At 46.0% G+C, this 18,356-nt stretch overlaps 1 protein-coding gene across 1 annotated transcript in view; it reads left to right on the forward strand.

Annotated features, from left to right (window-relative positions):
* Window positions 1–2,134: 2,134 nt before the first annotated feature.
* The window catches only part of PDE11A (phosphodiesterase 11A), a 146,989-nt gene continuing 130,767 nt past the window's right edge, over window positions 2,135–18,356 (forward strand). Inside the window, exon 1 of the mRNA XM_035112278.2 lies at window positions 2,135–2,971. Within this exon, the coding sequence (XP_034968169.2) occupies window positions 2,135–2,971 (837 nt within the window). The remainder of the gene's footprint in view (window positions 2,972–18,356) is intronic.

Genomic DNA, 18,356 nt, shown 5'->3' on the forward strand with positions numbered 1-18,356 from the left:
AGAAGATTTGGCATCTCATTCATATTTCCCCACCACCAACCCACTGACATCGCTTTCATTCAGGTCCCTGCACAGCGTACGTTTTTCACGTGCTGGGATCCATGTCTTGAGGTTCCCCAGCATTTTTGCGTAGGCATCGGTTCAGCATTAAATGCGCTGCTGCACGTGCGCGTAAAAATAGCTCCACGTCAGTCTGTCTTAGCGGAGAGGCGGTCGGGGTTTCGTCTCGCGGCGGCGGGAGGGGGGGGGGCGGAGGCGCGGAAGCCGCATGTGTGCTAGCTGTGCCTCCATCTTAATCGGACTTTGAGACCTGCACATTTCTGTGGAAAGGTGACCACGTGCGCGCAACCGCTTCAGGGGGAGTCGGGAGACTACCAGGGCAAATAAAGAAGAAGAAAAAAACCAGCTTGCACACAAGCGCACCTTCTCGTCTCTGTGCATTATAATCCCCGAGTATTTGTGGTTGCAGGCTTCCGGCTCCCCATCTTGCGATTCAAACCCCCTCCTGCAAGAGGAAAGGATGCAGTTGCATTCCTGAGCTCCAGCAAGTCCATTGAAGCTAGCGTGACAGATTGATTTTAATGAGTTAAAAGGACAATGGACCCAGCTGCAAATCAAGGCTGCAAGCCCACGCCCGTTTACTTGGAAGTAAAGGCAATTGAACTCACTGGGACTGTCTTCCGAGTAAACAGGGTCGGGCGGCGCGAGGGGATTCCCTCCTTATGGAACACTGTATATCCTTCGTTAGCGATTCCCATAATGACGTATGTGCGGGTTGCAAGGGAACACGGCAATACAGTACTACGGTATAGCAAGATAAAACCACCTCCTGCCAATCCGAAGCCGCGAATTTTATAGACACCACCTCCACGCCCGCCGTTTCATCGGATTTTATTTTTGTATACTTGTAATTAATAATTATGATTAGAATTTCTGCCTTACTTAAAAGTGCACTATTAAAAATCAGCAGGGCCCACTTCTCCAATCTTGTCTTTAGAAGCTGAGTGTACGTTCTAGGTTGTTATGTTTCAGAAACCGAAGTATGTATGCTCTTTAGAAAGCTGTATCGACGCTTACTCCAAATAAATATTTTAAGGAAAAGGAGCCGTGGTTTGTCTGTCTTTAAATCTTTTTTTTATGAGGAACATATATGCACAGAAGTCACACTCTCGAACAATAGGACACGTGGTCATAAATACACAAGAGCACGCGAGAAACATCTCCCCCCTCCCCTCCCACGCACAGTCCCATAACAATCGATAGGTGACCGGCGGCACCTCTCCCAGAGTTTGCATTTCTTAATGGCAGACCTCGAATGCGTTGAGATTTCCTTTCTTGAGCCATTAACCCAATAACACGGTGGCGCAACTATCCCCTGCGCTACTGACGCTCATGCGTGAGGGGGGGGGGAATTTGCACCTCGCACCTTCGCGCATCATCTGCTTGCTTCGGCCACTGCCCCCTCCCTCCTATAAACCCCTTCATTCACCCGCTGCTCCCGCTCCGTCGACGCGATCGCCTCTGGAAAGAGATGATGCTCCGGTACCCGCTGCCTCTCCCGGCCACCGCCTCCTCCTCCGCTCACGCGTCCTCCCTCCCCGCCCCGCCTTCTTAGTGGTCGGCCGGCTGGGTTACGCAGGAGCCGCCGCCAGCAGGAGCAGCAGTTAGCAGAGAGCTTTGACGCGCATCTCCAGAGAAGCAGCAGCAGCCCGTTGCAAGTAACCGGGAGCGAAAGGACGCGAGAACCCCGTGGGAACCACCTGGGCGGGAGAAGAGGGCAAGGACGACGACGGGGCGCCACGGAACAACGGAGGGGTTAAAGGAAAAAGGCGAGGAGCCCGGGGGTACGAAGGGCACAGAAAGCCGGGACTTGGCCCGGGCTCGGAGGCGGATGGATCCGTTTGCTTGCTCGCTCCAAGAGAGGGCGGGAAAGCCCGGCCACCTCCTGTTCCCCCACGTGCCGAACGGCTTGTAACCCGCCTTGGGTTTCCTCTCCGGGTGGGCGCGCCAGTCGCTAGCAAGCAGCAAGAGCGGCGGCTCGCTGCCGCTTTTCTTCCGCGCTTCAGCATGAAGTAACGAGGGCGGCAAAGTTTGTCGCGCGGCGGCGGTGCGCCTTCGAGGTGACGAGGCCGCCATGTCGGCCCCGGCCGGCTTGGACTTCGCCGCGGTGGAAAGTTTCCTGGACAGGCACCCGGAGCTGGTGGAGAAGTGGCTGAAGAGGAGGAGCTCCTCCCTCCTCGCCAAAGCGCCTCCCGGCGGTGCCGACGGCGAGGTGGAGGAGCGGCCGAGCCACAGCAGCAATGGCACCCCGGCGGCGCTGGGCGGCACCGGCTCCTCTTTGGGAAAGGGCGGCGGCCCCATGGCCCCTCCGGAGACGGCGGCCGGCGGCCTGCAGCGCCGAGCGTCGCAGAAGGAGCTGCGGCGCAGTTTCGCGCGCTCCAAGGCCATCCACGTGAACCTGACTTACGACGAGCACGTCCACGCGCGGGCGCAGGAGCCGCTGAGCAGCGCGCGGAGAAGGGCCCTGCTGAGGAAAGCCAGCTCGCTGCCGCCCACGACGGCGCACATCCTGAGCGCGCTGCTGGAGTCTCGGGTGAACCTCCCGCAATACCCGCCCACCGCCCTGGACTACAAGCGCCACCTCAAGGAGCACAACGAGAGGCAGTTCTTCCTGGAGCTCGTCAAGGACATCTCCAACGACCTGGACTTGGGCGCCCTCAGCTACAAGATCCTCATCTTCGTGTGCCTCATGGTGGACGCCGACCGGGGCTCCCTCTTCCTGGTCGAAGGCGGCGCCGCCGCCGGCAAGAAGAGCCTCGTCTCCAAGGTCTTCGACGTGCACGCCGGCACCCCGCTGCTGCCTTGCTACAGCACCGAGAACTCCAACGAGGTGCAGGTGCCCTGGGGCAAAGGAATCATTGGCTACGTGGCCGAGCACGGAGAGACCGTCAACATCCCTGACGCCTACCAGGTAGGGAAGGGGCCGGGCGCGCCGCGCTTTGGGGTGCCTCCTGGTTCTGCTGCTCGCCTTTCCGCCGGTCAGCACCCGAGGCGGCTTATGCTACAGCAGCCGTGCAAAGGCGAGCTCTCGCTGTCGTAGTAGTGACATGGGAACAAACCCACCGGCGCACAGCATCAGGCTCTAAAGGTGATTGGCCAAACACGCAGGTATATTCTACACAAGCACATGCAAAACCAACTTAAAATATGCTCGTTTCAGCAGCACGGGGAGAGGACCATTCAAGACCTTTGCTTGCTCTCCAAACCCAGGGCAGAGGTATTGTTGGGCAGCATTGATAATCATCTGTGACTGTGGTGTGTTGGGGGGTAGGAGTCGGAGGAGCCCAGCACCATGGTGGGCAGGCAGGATTCAGCTTAGAGGATTCATATGGGGGGGGGGTCCACGTGTACGTTCCTTTAAAAAATACCACACAGGTCGTCAGGTGTACATTTCAGTCACTTGTTTTAATTGGTGTACTCAGTGGTCTCAAGAATGGACTTCAAGCAAGTGTGGGCTTGACTTCTCCCCACACATTTATTAGGTGGAGAGGGGCGGGGTGGGGTAAATTGTAAGCTTTTTAGTGGTTAGCATGGCCATCAATGCCATGGATGTTGCAATGTTTCTTTTCCACTCATTAACTGTTTCTTGTATTACCGTAAATATTCTCTCTGTGTAGTACAGTTATCTGTAAAATCCAGCACATAACACTTTAGGACCATTACTGTGGTAAATCTGGGCTCCAGCCCTTGCTTGGTTGCAAAGGTCACTGAGTGGTCTTGAGAAAGTCCCCTGTCCTCACTTGCCTTGCTTAATTTGGCAGAGTTCTTGTGAGACTTAAGAGTTCAATCCTAGACATGCCTGCTCAGAAGTAACTCTCATTGAATTCCATGAGGTTTACTTCCAGAGAAGTGGTGGTTATAGGTTGCATCCTAAAATACGTCTCTGATGTTCTCAGAGGAAGGACAGGACACAGTTGTAGCAGGTAAACACACCATTCGTTGCCTGAGCTGACAAAATACTTTTTAATTCCAGAATCTTATCTGAACCAAATTCTTAGTGCGCCCCTCATCAGATTCTTAGGAAGCACTATCAGGTTCTTAGATGGATGAGTACCTGAGCTTTGTCTTACCTTGTCTAGGTCACAATTTTGTATGCTACGATTCATTCACACAAATCAGCTTTATAGTGGTGTAGATCACGCCATAGTTTTGTTATGAATAATTCAGGTTAGCATGAATTCACCCAAGCTGGAAAAAAACACTCAACTACATGTATTCTAGGGACCCAGGTGGCGCTGTGGTTAAACCACTGAGCCTAGGGCTTGCTGATCAGAAGGTCGGCAGTTCGAATCCCTGTGACGGGGTGAGCTCCCGTTGCTTGGTCCCAGCTCCTGCCAACCTAGCAGTTCGAAAGCACGTCAAAATGCAAGTAGATAAATAGGAACCGCTACAGCGGGAAGGTAAACGGCGTTTCCATGTGCTGCTCTGGTTTGCCAGAAGTGGCTTTGTCATGCTGGCCACATGACCTGGAAGCTATACGCCGGCTCCCTCGGCCAATAATGCGAGATGAATGCGCAACCCCAGAGTCGGTCACGCCTGGACCTAATGGTCAGGGGTCCCTTTACCCTTTACCTTTACATGTATTCTATGACTCTTCCCTTATGGGACTTTTGATCCATGTTAGGGTCACTTCTTAAGTTTTATACTAAAGCTCATACCTGAAAGTATACAGGGTGTAAATTTGACGGGGGCATGTCTATTAACATTTATACATGTCCCTTCAAAATATACATGTGCAACTCACACAGCATGTATATATTTTGCACTTGGTTGTCTTAATACTGTATATGGAACGTAAAAAAGTAGCTCCTTAGTGATTGACACTTGGGAACCTGGTGGTAGTAGTTTCTTCAGATTAATTAATTGTAGTAAAAGTGTAATATTGTGTATGTGGCCATAATTGGTGTTGCCATAATTCTTTATTTTAAACACACTTTAAGAGTGTGATATAAAGTGGTTACTGTTTAGAATGGCTCATTCAACATACTGGGACTTGAGTTGCAGTTTGTAGCGTGCTCTGGACAAATCTTAGGTAAAATGGACAAATCTCACAACAGTTCAATAAATAACCCCTAGGCCAGTAGCCACTGCCATGTTTTTGTAGTAGTGAGATCCATAAATGAATTATATGTTCAAAGGATTTTATACACCAGTCATATTCCCCTTTTGTCTTCTTTCTCCTTGCCTAAACAAAAAAAAAAGCTCTGGTTGCTGTGGCTTTTCCTCATAGGAAAGAGTTTCCACCACTCAATAATTTTGACTGCCTTTTCTATCCTATCTGAGATGGAGGCAACCAGAGGTGTGTATCTTCCATCTATCTTCCATCATATATTTAAAGAGGTATAACAAACACTAGCTGTTTAATTCTCAACTGCTTGCCTAATAATTCCCAGCGTGGAATTTTCCTTTTTCACTGCCACTGCGTACTGAGTTTGTTTTCACTCAGCTATCTATGCACCACGACTTACCCCAAAGTATAGGTTTTAGTTAGCCTCCTCTAGTTCGGAACCTTTAGCATATATTTTTTGCACAATTGTGTATTTCCAATCTCCCCCTTCACCCCCTATTTACAGATCCTTTTAAGCTCTCCACAGTCTACTTGAGCTTTCACCACCATTCTGAACAATTTGACCCAGAAATTTTATGTCCTCTCTGCCTCCAGATCATTGATAAATAAAAAAAAACCAAGTTTCAGTAGAGATCCTTGAGGAATTCTATACTTCCCACACTGCAATTTGAGAGCTTTCCATTTAGTCATGTGCTCTGCTGCTTGCTGTTTAGAAGGTAAAGGTAAAGGGACCACTGACCATTAGGTCCAGTCGTGACCGACTCTGGGGTTGCGGCGCTCATCTCGTGTTATCGGCCGAGGGAGCCGGCGTACAGCTTCCGGGTCACGTGGCCAGCATGACAAAGTTGCTTCTGGCGAACCAGAGCAACGCACAGAAACGCCATTTACCTTCCTGCCAGAGCGGTACCTATTTATCTACTTTAGAAGTTACTAATCCATAAAATGACCTGTTCTCAGAAGGCATGAATCCTAAGTTTGCTTACTTCTTGTAAGCAATTCTTTAACTTTCTCTAGCAAATAGTATTAGTGAATCATAAGGTAAAATCTTCAATCCTCATACAATGTGCCTCATTTTAGATACAAATCTATAAGGATAGTTGTAGAGGTTTTTTGTGTTCGCATCCATGTTCCTGCACCTCTTTTTTTTTTTACAAAAAAAGCACAGGATAGTTGCAACTTATTTGGTACCTTGTTAGCCTGTGAAATAACTGATATGGTAAGACACTGTAAGTTATCACCGCTAGATAAAATGAATTGATTTGGGGGAAGTGATATAAAAGTAAACTCTTTGTTTATTGAGTTTTAGACATGTTCATTGTAAAAATCTGGAGGGGGGGAGAACCCTCCCCTGCAAGACATTTCATTTGGACTCAGAGAGAACAGATGGCCTGTGAAATACTCAAGAATAAGAACTGGGGCGAGATGCAATATTCATTAAATCTGTTCGGTATCGTATTCATCCTTTGTAAGTACAGCCCTTAGGTATTGGCGCATCTTCTAGTGTAGCTGGGTCGCTGGTACGGAGTTTGGGCCAGACGATCAAAGCAGATTTCCCTCCTCTGTTTCCAGAACTAAAGCAAGACTCATCTCTCTCAAAGGATTCATCAGACTTCAAGGCAGGGGTGAAAAAGCATTTTCAAACTGAAGGTTCAGACGTATTGAAAAGCTGTGGAGGGGCTATATCCCAATAGTGGAAGGGGCCAGACATGCACAATCACAGAGGCCCTTGACACATTGCCCATTTCTCTTCCTTTCTCAACAGCCACCGATTCCACCCAGCCAACATTCTGAAGTTGTTTTCTTCACTTTCCTGCATACAGAGTGCATTAGATTTCTGTTGATATTTTTCTGGGTTGTTGGCTTCCAATAGCTCTCCTTACTGTTGTCATTTGTCCCGTGGAGATGTCCCAGAGGCGATGGCCTGATCCAGTGGAGAAATGGGAGGCTGTTGGGCAGTTTGAAGCTCCACAACCCTGGAGAGGCTCCTAGCGGGGTGGGGGAAGGTGAAATTGGGCCCCCTAAGAAGTGTCTAAGCCCAAGGAGGGGGCCAGCAATCTAGATAAGCCTTTTCTAACCTTGGGTCCCCAGATGTTCCTGAACTACAACTCCCATAATCCATGAACACTGTCCGTGATGGGAGTTGTAGTCCCATCTCCTCACTGATAGGAGGAGGAGGCACTGGCTAGGAGTGTCTGCATCCTTTCCCTCCATCCAGCTCTCCGCTCTCTAGACCAGCCTTTCTCAACCTTGAGTCCCCAGATGTTGTTGATTTGCCTCCAGTGCCGCCACCTCCTATCAGGGAGGAGTCCCCACCCCCGAAGTGACCAATAGTAAATTGGCTGCTGACTTGGCACCAACACTGCCTGTGTCTCTCAGAAGCACAGGGATGAAGTTTGCACAAACTTACTTCACAGCCTCTTGATGAAGTGCCCATTTGTGAGCCCCCAGTCCTGGGATACAAAGAGGGAGTCTTGGACAAGTCGTAAAGAAAATAATGCTTAAGTCAAAGAAGCTTGAGGCCCCAAGCTTCCAAGTTAGCCCAGTCTCAAGTTGCCTTCTTTGTAATGGTAACTTCTTGTTGTTCAGGGCCGAATCCTGCCACTTATGGAAACAACCAGGTTCCTGGCAGTAGCAGCCATTCCTTTGCTTCTGTAGCATCATATCCCCTCTTGCCCTGTGGGCTGCTTTTACCCTCTTTACCGCACCCACTGCCCTTTTATGCAGGGACGAGCACAATAGTAGATTTATGTTTCTCCTTTTGAGGCGTGCTCTTTTGATGGCACAGGTGTAGTGAATCCCACAGAATGCAGGGGAATCGGAGGCTCTTTTGCTTTGTCAACCTGCATGCTCTTTCAAATATCTTTGCATCCTGTTACTTCAGATAAGGGAAGCTATTCCAGTTCTTCCAGTCCTGTCGCTTCATTGTTTTTCTCTGAAATCCTTATATATATAAAAAAGCAGTTAGTCTTGAACACATAGTAGTACCCCCCCCCCCTGCGAGGTAAACACACACTTCAAACAGTGTTGCACATGCTACTTCACTTGAGGGCAAGTTATTGATTTTCAGCCCAGCATTACAATTTCCCTTTCTCCATTCTTCATACATCCTTGACGGCATCTGCCTGCCACATTGATGGATAACATTAAGCTCAAGGCTCTGTGAAGCGCATGGGGCACTAGCATAATGCCACACAAGGCATAATAAGGAGAAGGATGATTGATTATTTAATTTCTATACCGCTTAATATATATTTAAAAATAGCTAAATGTTGCACAGAAAACTGAAGCAACAACAGACAGCTTAAATAAAAATATTACAAACATGCAGTTACATATTAATAAGTTACATTAATACGTTTCATACAGTGGTACCTCGGTTTACAAACACAATTGGTTCCGGAAGTCCGTACTTAACATGAAGCGAACTTTCCCCATTGAAACAAAATTAAAGCACCTTAAAGACCAACTGAGTTTTTATTTTGGTATGAGCTTTCATGTGCATGCACACTTCTTCAGATACACTGAAATAGAAGTCCCCAGACGCTTATATGTAGAGAAAGGGTGGGGAGGGGGTATCACTCAGAAGGGTGGTGGAAATGGGTGATTGACTGACTGATAGCTGTTGACGACTGTAAACAACTGGAAATGGTCTTGCATGTATAATGAGATAAGAATCCAACGTCTCTGTTCAAACCAGGTCTCTCCATGGTTTTAAGCTTGGTGATAAGTTGATAAGTCTATTTCTGAAATTCTTTTGTAGTAAGACAGCTACTTTGAGATCTTGTATAAAATGTCCTGGGAGATTGAAGTGTTCTCCTACTGGTTTCTCTGTCTTGTAATTCCTGATGTCAGATTTATGTCCATTTATCCTTTGGCGTAGGGTTTGGCCTGTTTGTCCAATATAGAGAGCTGAAGGGCACTGTTGGCATTTGATGGCATACACAATGTTAGAGGATGAGCAATTAAATAGTCCTGAGATGGTATATTTCCCATTGAAAGTAATGGAAAGTGGATTAATCCGTTCCAGACGGTCCATGGAATACTTAAACTGAAGCGTACTTAACCTGAAGCGAACTTTCCCATTGAAAGTAATGGAAAGTGGATTAATCCGTTCCAGACAGGTCCGCGGAGTACTTAAACTGAAAATACTCAAACTGAGGCGTACTTAAACCGAGGTATGACTCTATTTGTGTGTGTGTGTGTGTGTGTGTGTGTGTGTCTATATATATCTCAATACCAATTCATTTTCCTTCTAACAAACATCATCAGCCTCAGTTTTCCCACAAAATCTCTGCTCACCCGCAAAATTCTCACAACAAGAAGAGTTCCTGGAAACGGCAGACGTCACCCTAGTTTCTCACTCCAGACTTGGTTTTTTTATGGCAGGCTCAAGGTGAATGGTACTTTCTCAGGCTACCCACAGCTGTGTCTCATTCAGCCGCACTCCCCACACCTAGTTCCAGGTACAACCGGTTTGTTGAGTTTCCCACGGGGCCCAAAGTGTGGGGAAACAGCCCACAGCTCTCCACCCTCTGTCCTTTCTTCTTCCTCCAGCTACCGTAGTTTCTTTTGGGTGGCAAGAAAAAGCATGTGAAGATCCAGTGTTGAGAAGAGAAGCTGCCACAGCACAGCAAACTTTATTAATTGTATAAATTACGTTGTTTCTCCTCTTGATAAACTTTTTCAACTTCTTAAAAGAAGCACAAGGTGGATGAAGAGGGGGGAACAAACAAGGTGTTTGTTTTTGATGGCATAACTCCAGATCCTTACTCTATTTAGCAAGATTCTGGGTCCCGTGTTTGAAATTTGCCAGGCACATTTTGCACCTGGCTATCAGCCACGTGCGACCAAGTGAAGATGCCCAGGCACCAAGATGGCGGCTGCTGTCTCCACCATCTGGAGGTGTGTGCCTGGGGATCCTTGGGTCTTGGCCATTTTCACACACATCCCGTAGAATTCTACCAGTTATCTTTTATCTGCACAATCAGAATGAATTTCAAGGAACCAAAAAGTGGTATTGAAAAACATGACTTGAAGCATCTGCCCCCCCCCCCAATGGCAGCTAGGCATTTTGTCTTGACGGCTGTAACCCTGGTATTTGGGTGCCTAGCTTATATATCTGAGTTTCTAACTCTGCCTGAGTCTGAGTTTCCCTTTATTTTGGTGAAATTGTGTCTATAAATTTTATTCCATTTCATTTTATTATGCTAATCTTAATGGGCTATAGCCAATGCTAGGCCTATTGAGAGTACAGTAGATCCATTGAAACTGTTAGGCATGACTTACTTGGGGACATTTAATTCAATGGAACTACTCTTGAGTAGAACCTAGTTGGATACAACCCCCACTCGTGACACACGTAACAAAACCTGCCAACAGCAACCTACCAGTCACAAGAATACTGCAATACCCTTGGCTGTGTGAACCCAGCAAATGCCCCTTCACTGGCATGTATCACAAATCTCCTTTTTATCACAAACACACAGCCTGCAAAAAGCAACCCTTTTGACAAGCGGGATACAAAGGGTGTTTGCCTTCCCCTCTTGCTGTGTTGTTCTTGTTATTTTTTTGTATACAGTCACTGTTTAAAATACAATAGAAAATGATGTTTGCAAATGTAAAAGTCTGGCATAGCACCCAGCCAGTTTTGCAGCTTAGCTAGGCAGACGTGAATAGAGAATTCCTGGAGGAAAGCTTTATACTTCCTGGTAGGAGAATAATGCCTTTGTGAGAGGCATGAGTTTTTTTTGCCAAGGAGACGTTGAAATAGAAGCCACAAACGCTACCATTTATATTAAGAAGCAAGGTTGTGAACCTCCCCAATAGCTCATGGGGGGGGGGCACTGACACACAAAACTGCCAAAAGAGATTAAAGACCTCCCCTCCTCCCCCAGACCTCCCCTCCTGGCGGTCTGGGGAGGGAAGAGGAGTTGGCGCAAAACCCATACTTTGCTTACCCAACCAGCAACAATATTTTGGCTCCTTTGATTTGAAAGGTGTATAATGAAGGTGCCAGCCGAACCTCCCCAGGGAGAGCATTCCACAAATAGGGAGCCACTGCAGAAAAGGCCTCTCTCTGTGTGTGTGTTTCCAACTTCCAGGCCTCGTGGAGGAGGCACACAATAGAAGGGCCTCAGATGATGATCTCATGGTCCGGGTTAGGTCCATTTGGAGAGAAGCACTCCTTGAGGTATTGTGCTCCTGAGCCTTTTAAGGCTTTATAAGTCAAGAACAGCACTTTGAACTGGGCCCAGAAACTAATTGGCAGCCAGTGCCATTGGACCAGGATCGGTGCTCAAACCGTCTGGCCCTGGTGAGCAACCTAGCTGCTGAATTCTGTAGTGGCTGAAGTTTCCGAACCATCTTCAGCACCAGTTTTTTTGTTTTGTTTCCTGGAGCAGAAATGGCGTGATTCAGACAAATCAATAATAACTTCATTCGTGCTTCAAAATTGTTCATTTGTTGTCTTTTTGTTGTTGTTGGCAAGGTCTTGAATTCCACTTCACTCCATGTGTAAAGTAAAAATAAATAAATTATTTGTAAGTGATAATTAAAGATTGGCTTTCTATTAGTTAAAAGCAGGTTTTCAGTCAACATCCAATTATATTATTGTCTCTAGCAGATGTGTGACAATTTCATATTATTTAAACAAGAGAAACTATTGCTTATATAAATTGTGTGTAAAGGATAAAAGGGCTGTGTGATACTGAGGAAATATAAGTGAGCAACAGATGTTCCCTATCGGTTAATTCTTAATGTTCACAATATGCTACTTAAAAATTAATAGCAGTTGTGGGAATTTTTTTTTACAGTGCTTTTAATGGTGATCGTAGGTGACTGATCAACCTTGAAGTGAAAAAGTGTTGTCAGTGTTCTTTCAGAACAACAAATGGGGGGAAAGGGATATTTGAGCCTACTTACATTGCAGGAGATAATAGCCACATTGAAATTGGAAATTCAGATTCTCGAGAAGGAGGGTGCTCCTTTTGTAAAGACAATGCTTTAAATAAGTAAATGCTAATCATTTACTTTAAAAAAAAATGTCTTGGAACAGAGACATAATAAGGCAAAGTATTCGTATTTAAGATTCATTTTTTCACAGAATGTTGGGTGTATTTGTCGCTGTTTGCCCTCCCACCTCTGGCAGCCATCTGCTTTCCTTCCTTGGAACCTGGACTCATTGAAATCAATGAAAGGCTTTACTATTGATTCGCTTTGAATTGGATTGTGTCCCTGGTGACATATGAGTGACTTGAAATTCCACTGATGTAAAGATGTGTAGAAAACACTCAATGCTTAGTGAAAGCAAGGTCCTGAACTGTGCCTATAACTGCAGAAAATCAATTATTTTGTGCCACTATAGAGAACGTTTGATTCTAGATCACTAAAGTGTTAATTTATAAAAAAGACACTAGAGCTCGGAACTTCCTGGAAGCAACTTATTTTGGCTCAGAACTAACCGTAGGCATAATAAGTTAGAGCCCTACCTACCAATAATTTGGCAGAGAGAGGGGAAATCCAGCTCCCAGATAGTTGATGACATTACTGCATCTTATTTTACAGAGCTTCAGATATACAGTGTGAGCTGCTGGATCAGACTGGAAGACGGCACTTACAGCACACGTTTGTGTGCAGAAATTTGCCTGCACCAATTTGGGACATGTCTGTGCCTAGACTAGCATCACTAGCTGAATTTGGGAACATGACTTGGAAGAGTTGCCCACTATTTCCAGGCATTTGGTGCCTATTAGTAGTTACTAATGACCATACTACGTATTTAGCATCAAAATGTGCAGCAAAACTCCCTCCTCACATACTTTTTCTTCCTAGAGAAGTTCCTTTAGCAGGGTGCAATAGCTAGTGGAAAAACGAAGGGGAAAGAAGTGCACACACACACACACACACCTGCCTACCTTTTCTTTCCAGGTTGCATTGCATATATATATATATATATATATATATATATATATATATATATATATATGTGTGTGTGTGTGTGTGTGTGTGTGTGTGTACACACACACACACACACACACACAGTCAGTCTATCATGGCTATGTGGCTAACAATACCACACAAGTATATTGGGATATAATACCCATTAACTGAATTGCACCCACTTAATTGATTTTCCACTAATGGGGCCTTCCAACATTTGCCTTTGAACGTGTCTGGCATGAAGTCCTATTTCAATAGCTCCCAGCATTCTGTGCCCAACCACACACACCTCCTTCCTAGGGCCGGCTAACTGTAGTCTAGCTTCAAGTGAGTTAGATTTAGCCCTGAGGTCTGCTGGTTGCTGATGCTTACTAAAAAGCGACAGCAATTTATCTAGTTTCAGAGTGAAACTGTATTCTGTATAATTAGTTTGGCTGCACAAAGCCCAGGCAATGGATACGGCTCTGCTGCTTTCTATCACCATTCTGGCAGCTGTGCTCTGTGATAAGACTGGCCATTAAACATCAGTCACTTGAATAAACAGCTCTTTTAAAGCCAGGTGAAAGCCACACACAGTTGGACCTGATCGTTGCCTTTAATTTGCCGCTGCTGCTGTTATAATTTTGTTATTTTATTAAATTTATAACCTGTCTTCCACTAGTAGGTTCCAGGATGGGTTATAGCAATTTCAAATTCGTAAATTAAGAACAATTCATGGAATCATAGAGTTGGAAGAGACCGCAAGGGCCATCTAGTGCAACCCCCTGCCAAGCAGGAAACACCATCAAAGCATTCTTGACATATGCCTGTCAAGCCTCTGCTTAAAGACCTCCAAAGAAGGAGACTCTACCACACTCCTTGGTAGCAAATTCCACTGCCGAACAGCTCTTACTGTCAGGAAGTTCTTCCTAATGTTTAGGTGGAATCTTCTTTCTTGTAGTTTGAATCCATTGCTCCGTGTCCGCGTCTCTGGAGCAGCAGAAAACAACCTTTCTCCCTCCTCTATATGACATCCTTTTATATATTTGAACATGGCTATCATATCACCCCTTAACCTAGATAAATTGCTGTCGCTTTTTAGTAAGCATCAGCAACCAGCAGACCTCAGGGCCAAATCTAACTCACTTGAAGCTAGACTAACCTTAACCTTCTCTTCTCCGGGCTAAACATACCCAGCTCCCTAAGCCATTCCTCATAAAGCATCGTTTCCAGGCCTTTGACAATTTTGGTTGCCCTCTTCTGGACACGTTCCAGCTTATCAGTATCCTTTTTGAATTGTGGTGCCCAGAACTGGACACAGTACTCCAGGTGAGGACTGACCAGAACAGAATACTGTACAGTGGTACTATTACTTCCCTTGATCTAGATGCTATACTCCTATTGATGCAGCCCAGAATTGCATTGGCTTTTTTAGCTGCTGCATCACACTGTTGACTCATGTCAAGCTTGTGGTCTACCAAGACTCCTAGATCCTTTTCACATGTACTGCCACCTGGCTTGAGAGCAGTACATGTGAAAAGGATCTAGGACTCTTGGTAGACCACAAACTTGACATGAGTCAACAGTGTGATGCAGCAGCTAAAAAAGCCAATGCAATTCTAGGCTGCATCAATAGGAGTATAGCATCTAGGATTTACAGGACTTCCGGTCTACAGCGCTGGGGAGAGGACGCAGGGACCTCGAGCTCCGAGGTCCCTGGCATCGCGGAGGGGGGGGGAACGCCGCGGGGCGAGCGGATTCCCCACAAGAACCCAGGGAAGAGCGTCCCTGGGGCGCAGGTCCGGCAGGCTCCGGTCCGCGATTCCTCCGCTGCCCAGGGAATCAATAGAGACCCTGCGAGCCGGCGGAGTGGAGTCACGGGAGCCATTTTCGGACGATTTTCGGACGATATCTTGCCTCCGAGAAGCAAAGCCTCAAGTCTTCTACCAGTTAGCTGTGGATTCTTCCAAAGGAATCAAAAGGAAGGAAAGTAAGTGGAATCTCTAATTGGACTTTCTGTTAATTTCGGCAAAAATCGGGAAAAAGGAAGAGATTTAAAAAACGGAAGTCGATCTCTTCCTAATGGACAATTAGGAGGCGCATTAATTATGCAATCCTAAATCGAAGGGAAACTATTTGACTGTGGATCCCAAAAGAATGAAAGACTTTGTAAACCTTTCCTAGACCCTGGAGCCGGCACCCCTTGAGGATCAGCAAGGTTCTAAGGGGAAGGTGCATTGACAGCTGTCAAAAGCTGTCAAAGCTGCAAAATGATTTGGAAAATCTGCTAAATCGTTGCGGTATAAGATATTTCATAAAAAGAAGAAATCTGATGTTTGAAGCTGTGACAGACCGAACTTTGATTTGACTTGTGGATTAGTTAAAACAATGGGAAGGACCAGCCAAGATGGAGACACCGTGTAGCTGAAAGGAAATTTCCAGTGCCCTTTGTCTGCTTTGTTTTGCAAATCTCCTGACTGCTTGTGGTTAAGAGAGCGGTGTTGGGTTACTTGGAAATATTGAAGGACATGAATAAGACACTGCAACATTCCAGCTTGTCATGGGCAGAGACTGTGGCTCAAGAACAGGATTTAGAGAATGACTTTGAAAGTGAGACTAAGGAACAAGAAATAGAAGACTTTATCAAAACTGACTTTACTAAAACTGACTGGGACTGTAAAGAACAAATTCTGGATGTTGCACAACAAGGAATTGGAAAAGAAGAAGATGAAAGCAAGGAGCAACAATGTGAAAAGAAGACTCAACAAATGGAGGAACCTGGAGGGACTGAAATTTGGGGATGTGTGTTGGTGGAAAGGGAAATGCAGAAGGAGGGGGGGTTAGAGGCCTGGATTTGGAAAGGGGAAAGGTGGTGTGGGGTAAAAACTTTTTAGTTAGAGACTTTTGGTAGCTGAACAACGGTTTCGGAAATCTTGGCCTGTAAAAGGAAATGTTGATCCAATCGGGGGAAGGGCATCAGGGGAGGGGAAGGAGAGTGTTTTTAAGTATAAAGTTAAGATTTTGATTAGGGAAATGAATATATATGAAAATTGAGTTTTTCTGGAGGGAGAAAGAAGAATGATCTAGGAAAAAATTTAAGATTTGCATTAAATATTTTCTGTTTAGATAGGCATCTGGGCAGAGAGCCATTTTCCTCCTCTCTGCACTTGGGAACACCTGGTGGCAGGGGGTGTCCTGAGGGGAGGGGAGGGGGATGGAAGGAAACCCAGATGCAAAAATGGATATCCTTTGAAGTGCTGCGCCTTGCGGGTTCCTCTGGTGGCAGGAGAGGACTGGCGGAGGTGCAGCATGAAGAAGGAGAAGGATTGAGTGAATATTATAAAGGTAAGATTTTGAATTAGAATACGAAAATCGCCACAATTTGATATAGAAATTAAGAAAACCAGGAAGAAGAGAATCGAGGAAGTCACAAATACAATGTTAAGAAAGTAGGATTTAGAATATGTTATTGTTTTATTGTTTGTTGGTTGGTTGTGTTGAAGGAGAAGCAGGAAGTAAACCAAACCTCAGTGCTCCGCCGTCCCCGTCCCTTCAGTGGCAGGGGAGGGACTGGGGGGGAGGAGAGGGGGGGAGGTCAAACCTAGCCTTAAAATGGACCCCTTTGACTCTCCACCCCCGCGGGTGTTGCTGGTGGCAGAAGTGGGCCTGTGGGGGGGAGGGGATGAAGGGACAGAATTTATATTGTATTTTTTGTTTGTCTTGTCTATATAAAAACCAATAAAAATTATTATAAAAAAAAGGAGTATAGCATCTAGATCGAGGGAAGTAATACTGGTAGTACCACCATTTACAGTCAAAGGAGTGTGGTGGATCCCCAAAACACACTGAGATGAGTCTTCAGCATAATAGCGAAGATGCAAGATGCATATCTGTGAGAAAGATTGCCCTCTCCGAACTTCAGAGGGTAGCAAAACTACCAAGAGCCCTCCCCTCCCGATCTTAATACCTGAAGGATTCTATAGAGAAAGAGGCAGTCTTTCAGATACTTGGGACCTAGGTCATTTAAATGATATTGTGAGCACCTTGAATTGGACCTGGAAACAAACTGGCAGCCAATGTAGATGTTTTTGAACAAGAGTTTAGAATGCCTTGACAAAGCACGGTTTTATAAGCAAACCTCAGCCTGTAATCTGGCTTCTGCATTTTGAATCAGATGAAGCTTCTGTGTTGTCTTCTCAAGGGCAGCCCCGCATAAGAGTACATTGCAAAGAGCAAATCTGGAAGTTACAAGAGCGTGGAGTACCAGGGCCAAGTTGTCCTTGTCTCAAAGTGGCCGCAATGATTGAACCAGGCAGAACTTGACATAGGCACTCCTTGCAACCAAGGCCACCTGGGCCTCAGGTGACAATGTTAGATCAGTATAGTGGCAGTCCAAGATGGTGTCAACAAGCTACAGGTGCAAGATCCCATTAATCACACAACAATCCCCCTGCAAGCAGAAAACTGGCATATCAGAGAGCCAAGCGACCTTTCTTAATAATGGGCTCGTTTTGGACCTGAACCAAAATGGCTGCCCCAGTTTGCCACCGCTGCCTGAAGGTGACAAATTGGCCTTCAGTTTTGTGTTATTTCTGGAAGGATGTGGGGTTCTCGGTGCTTTGTCCATTGGGTGGGTGGGAGTGCTTATCAGAGTGACACTGGCGGCTTTTACCCACTTTTCATTTGTAAACTTTGGTGGGTTGTTTTGTTTTTGTCTTGGACTCAGCATTACGTTTCAAAGTGACCTACCCGATTCACAGTTGTCTCAATCTGGAATGGGTTCTTGACAAAGGACGAAGTCAATGGGTGTTTCAAGCCACGGTGGATGTTACTGTACCTGTGAGTTGAGTGGTTTCTGGGAGCTTCTTTTTCTCTTCCTGCACCCCTTTCTGCCTTTAAAGCTAAATCAGTGGTGTTTTGGACTTCATACAACTATGACTTTTAATTTTAAACGCAGGAAAGTGTGAGGGTGGGAAGAGAAAAGGAAGAGCCCGCCATCATTACCACTCACACAGGAAGTGGCTTAAAATTATTATTATTATTATTATTATTAATGCTGCTGCCGCTCTGACATGTGCCTCCCACCAAAACTTGATGAACCAGTTCTTCCCACGCTCCAGCCAAAATGGGGTCTTTGAAACTGCACTCTGCTTGGGAATAAACCCCAAACTAGGCTAAACAAACCCGGCCATAGCTCATTTTTTACTTGTAAGGAATTTTTTTTAAGAGTGGGGGCAGTGTTAAAATGGCAGCCCCTCCACCTCCAGCCCATAGTGGTGCAGGTTACTTAACTGTTTTGGGAGTCTACTGT

Source organism: Zootoca vivipara, chromosome 1 (genome assembly GCF_963506605.1).
Source record: "Zootoca vivipara chromosome 1, rZooViv1.1, whole genome shotgun sequence".
In the NCBI taxonomy this organism is placed as follows: Eukaryota; Metazoa; Chordata; class Lepidosauria; order Squamata; family Lacertidae; genus Zootoca; species Zootoca vivipara.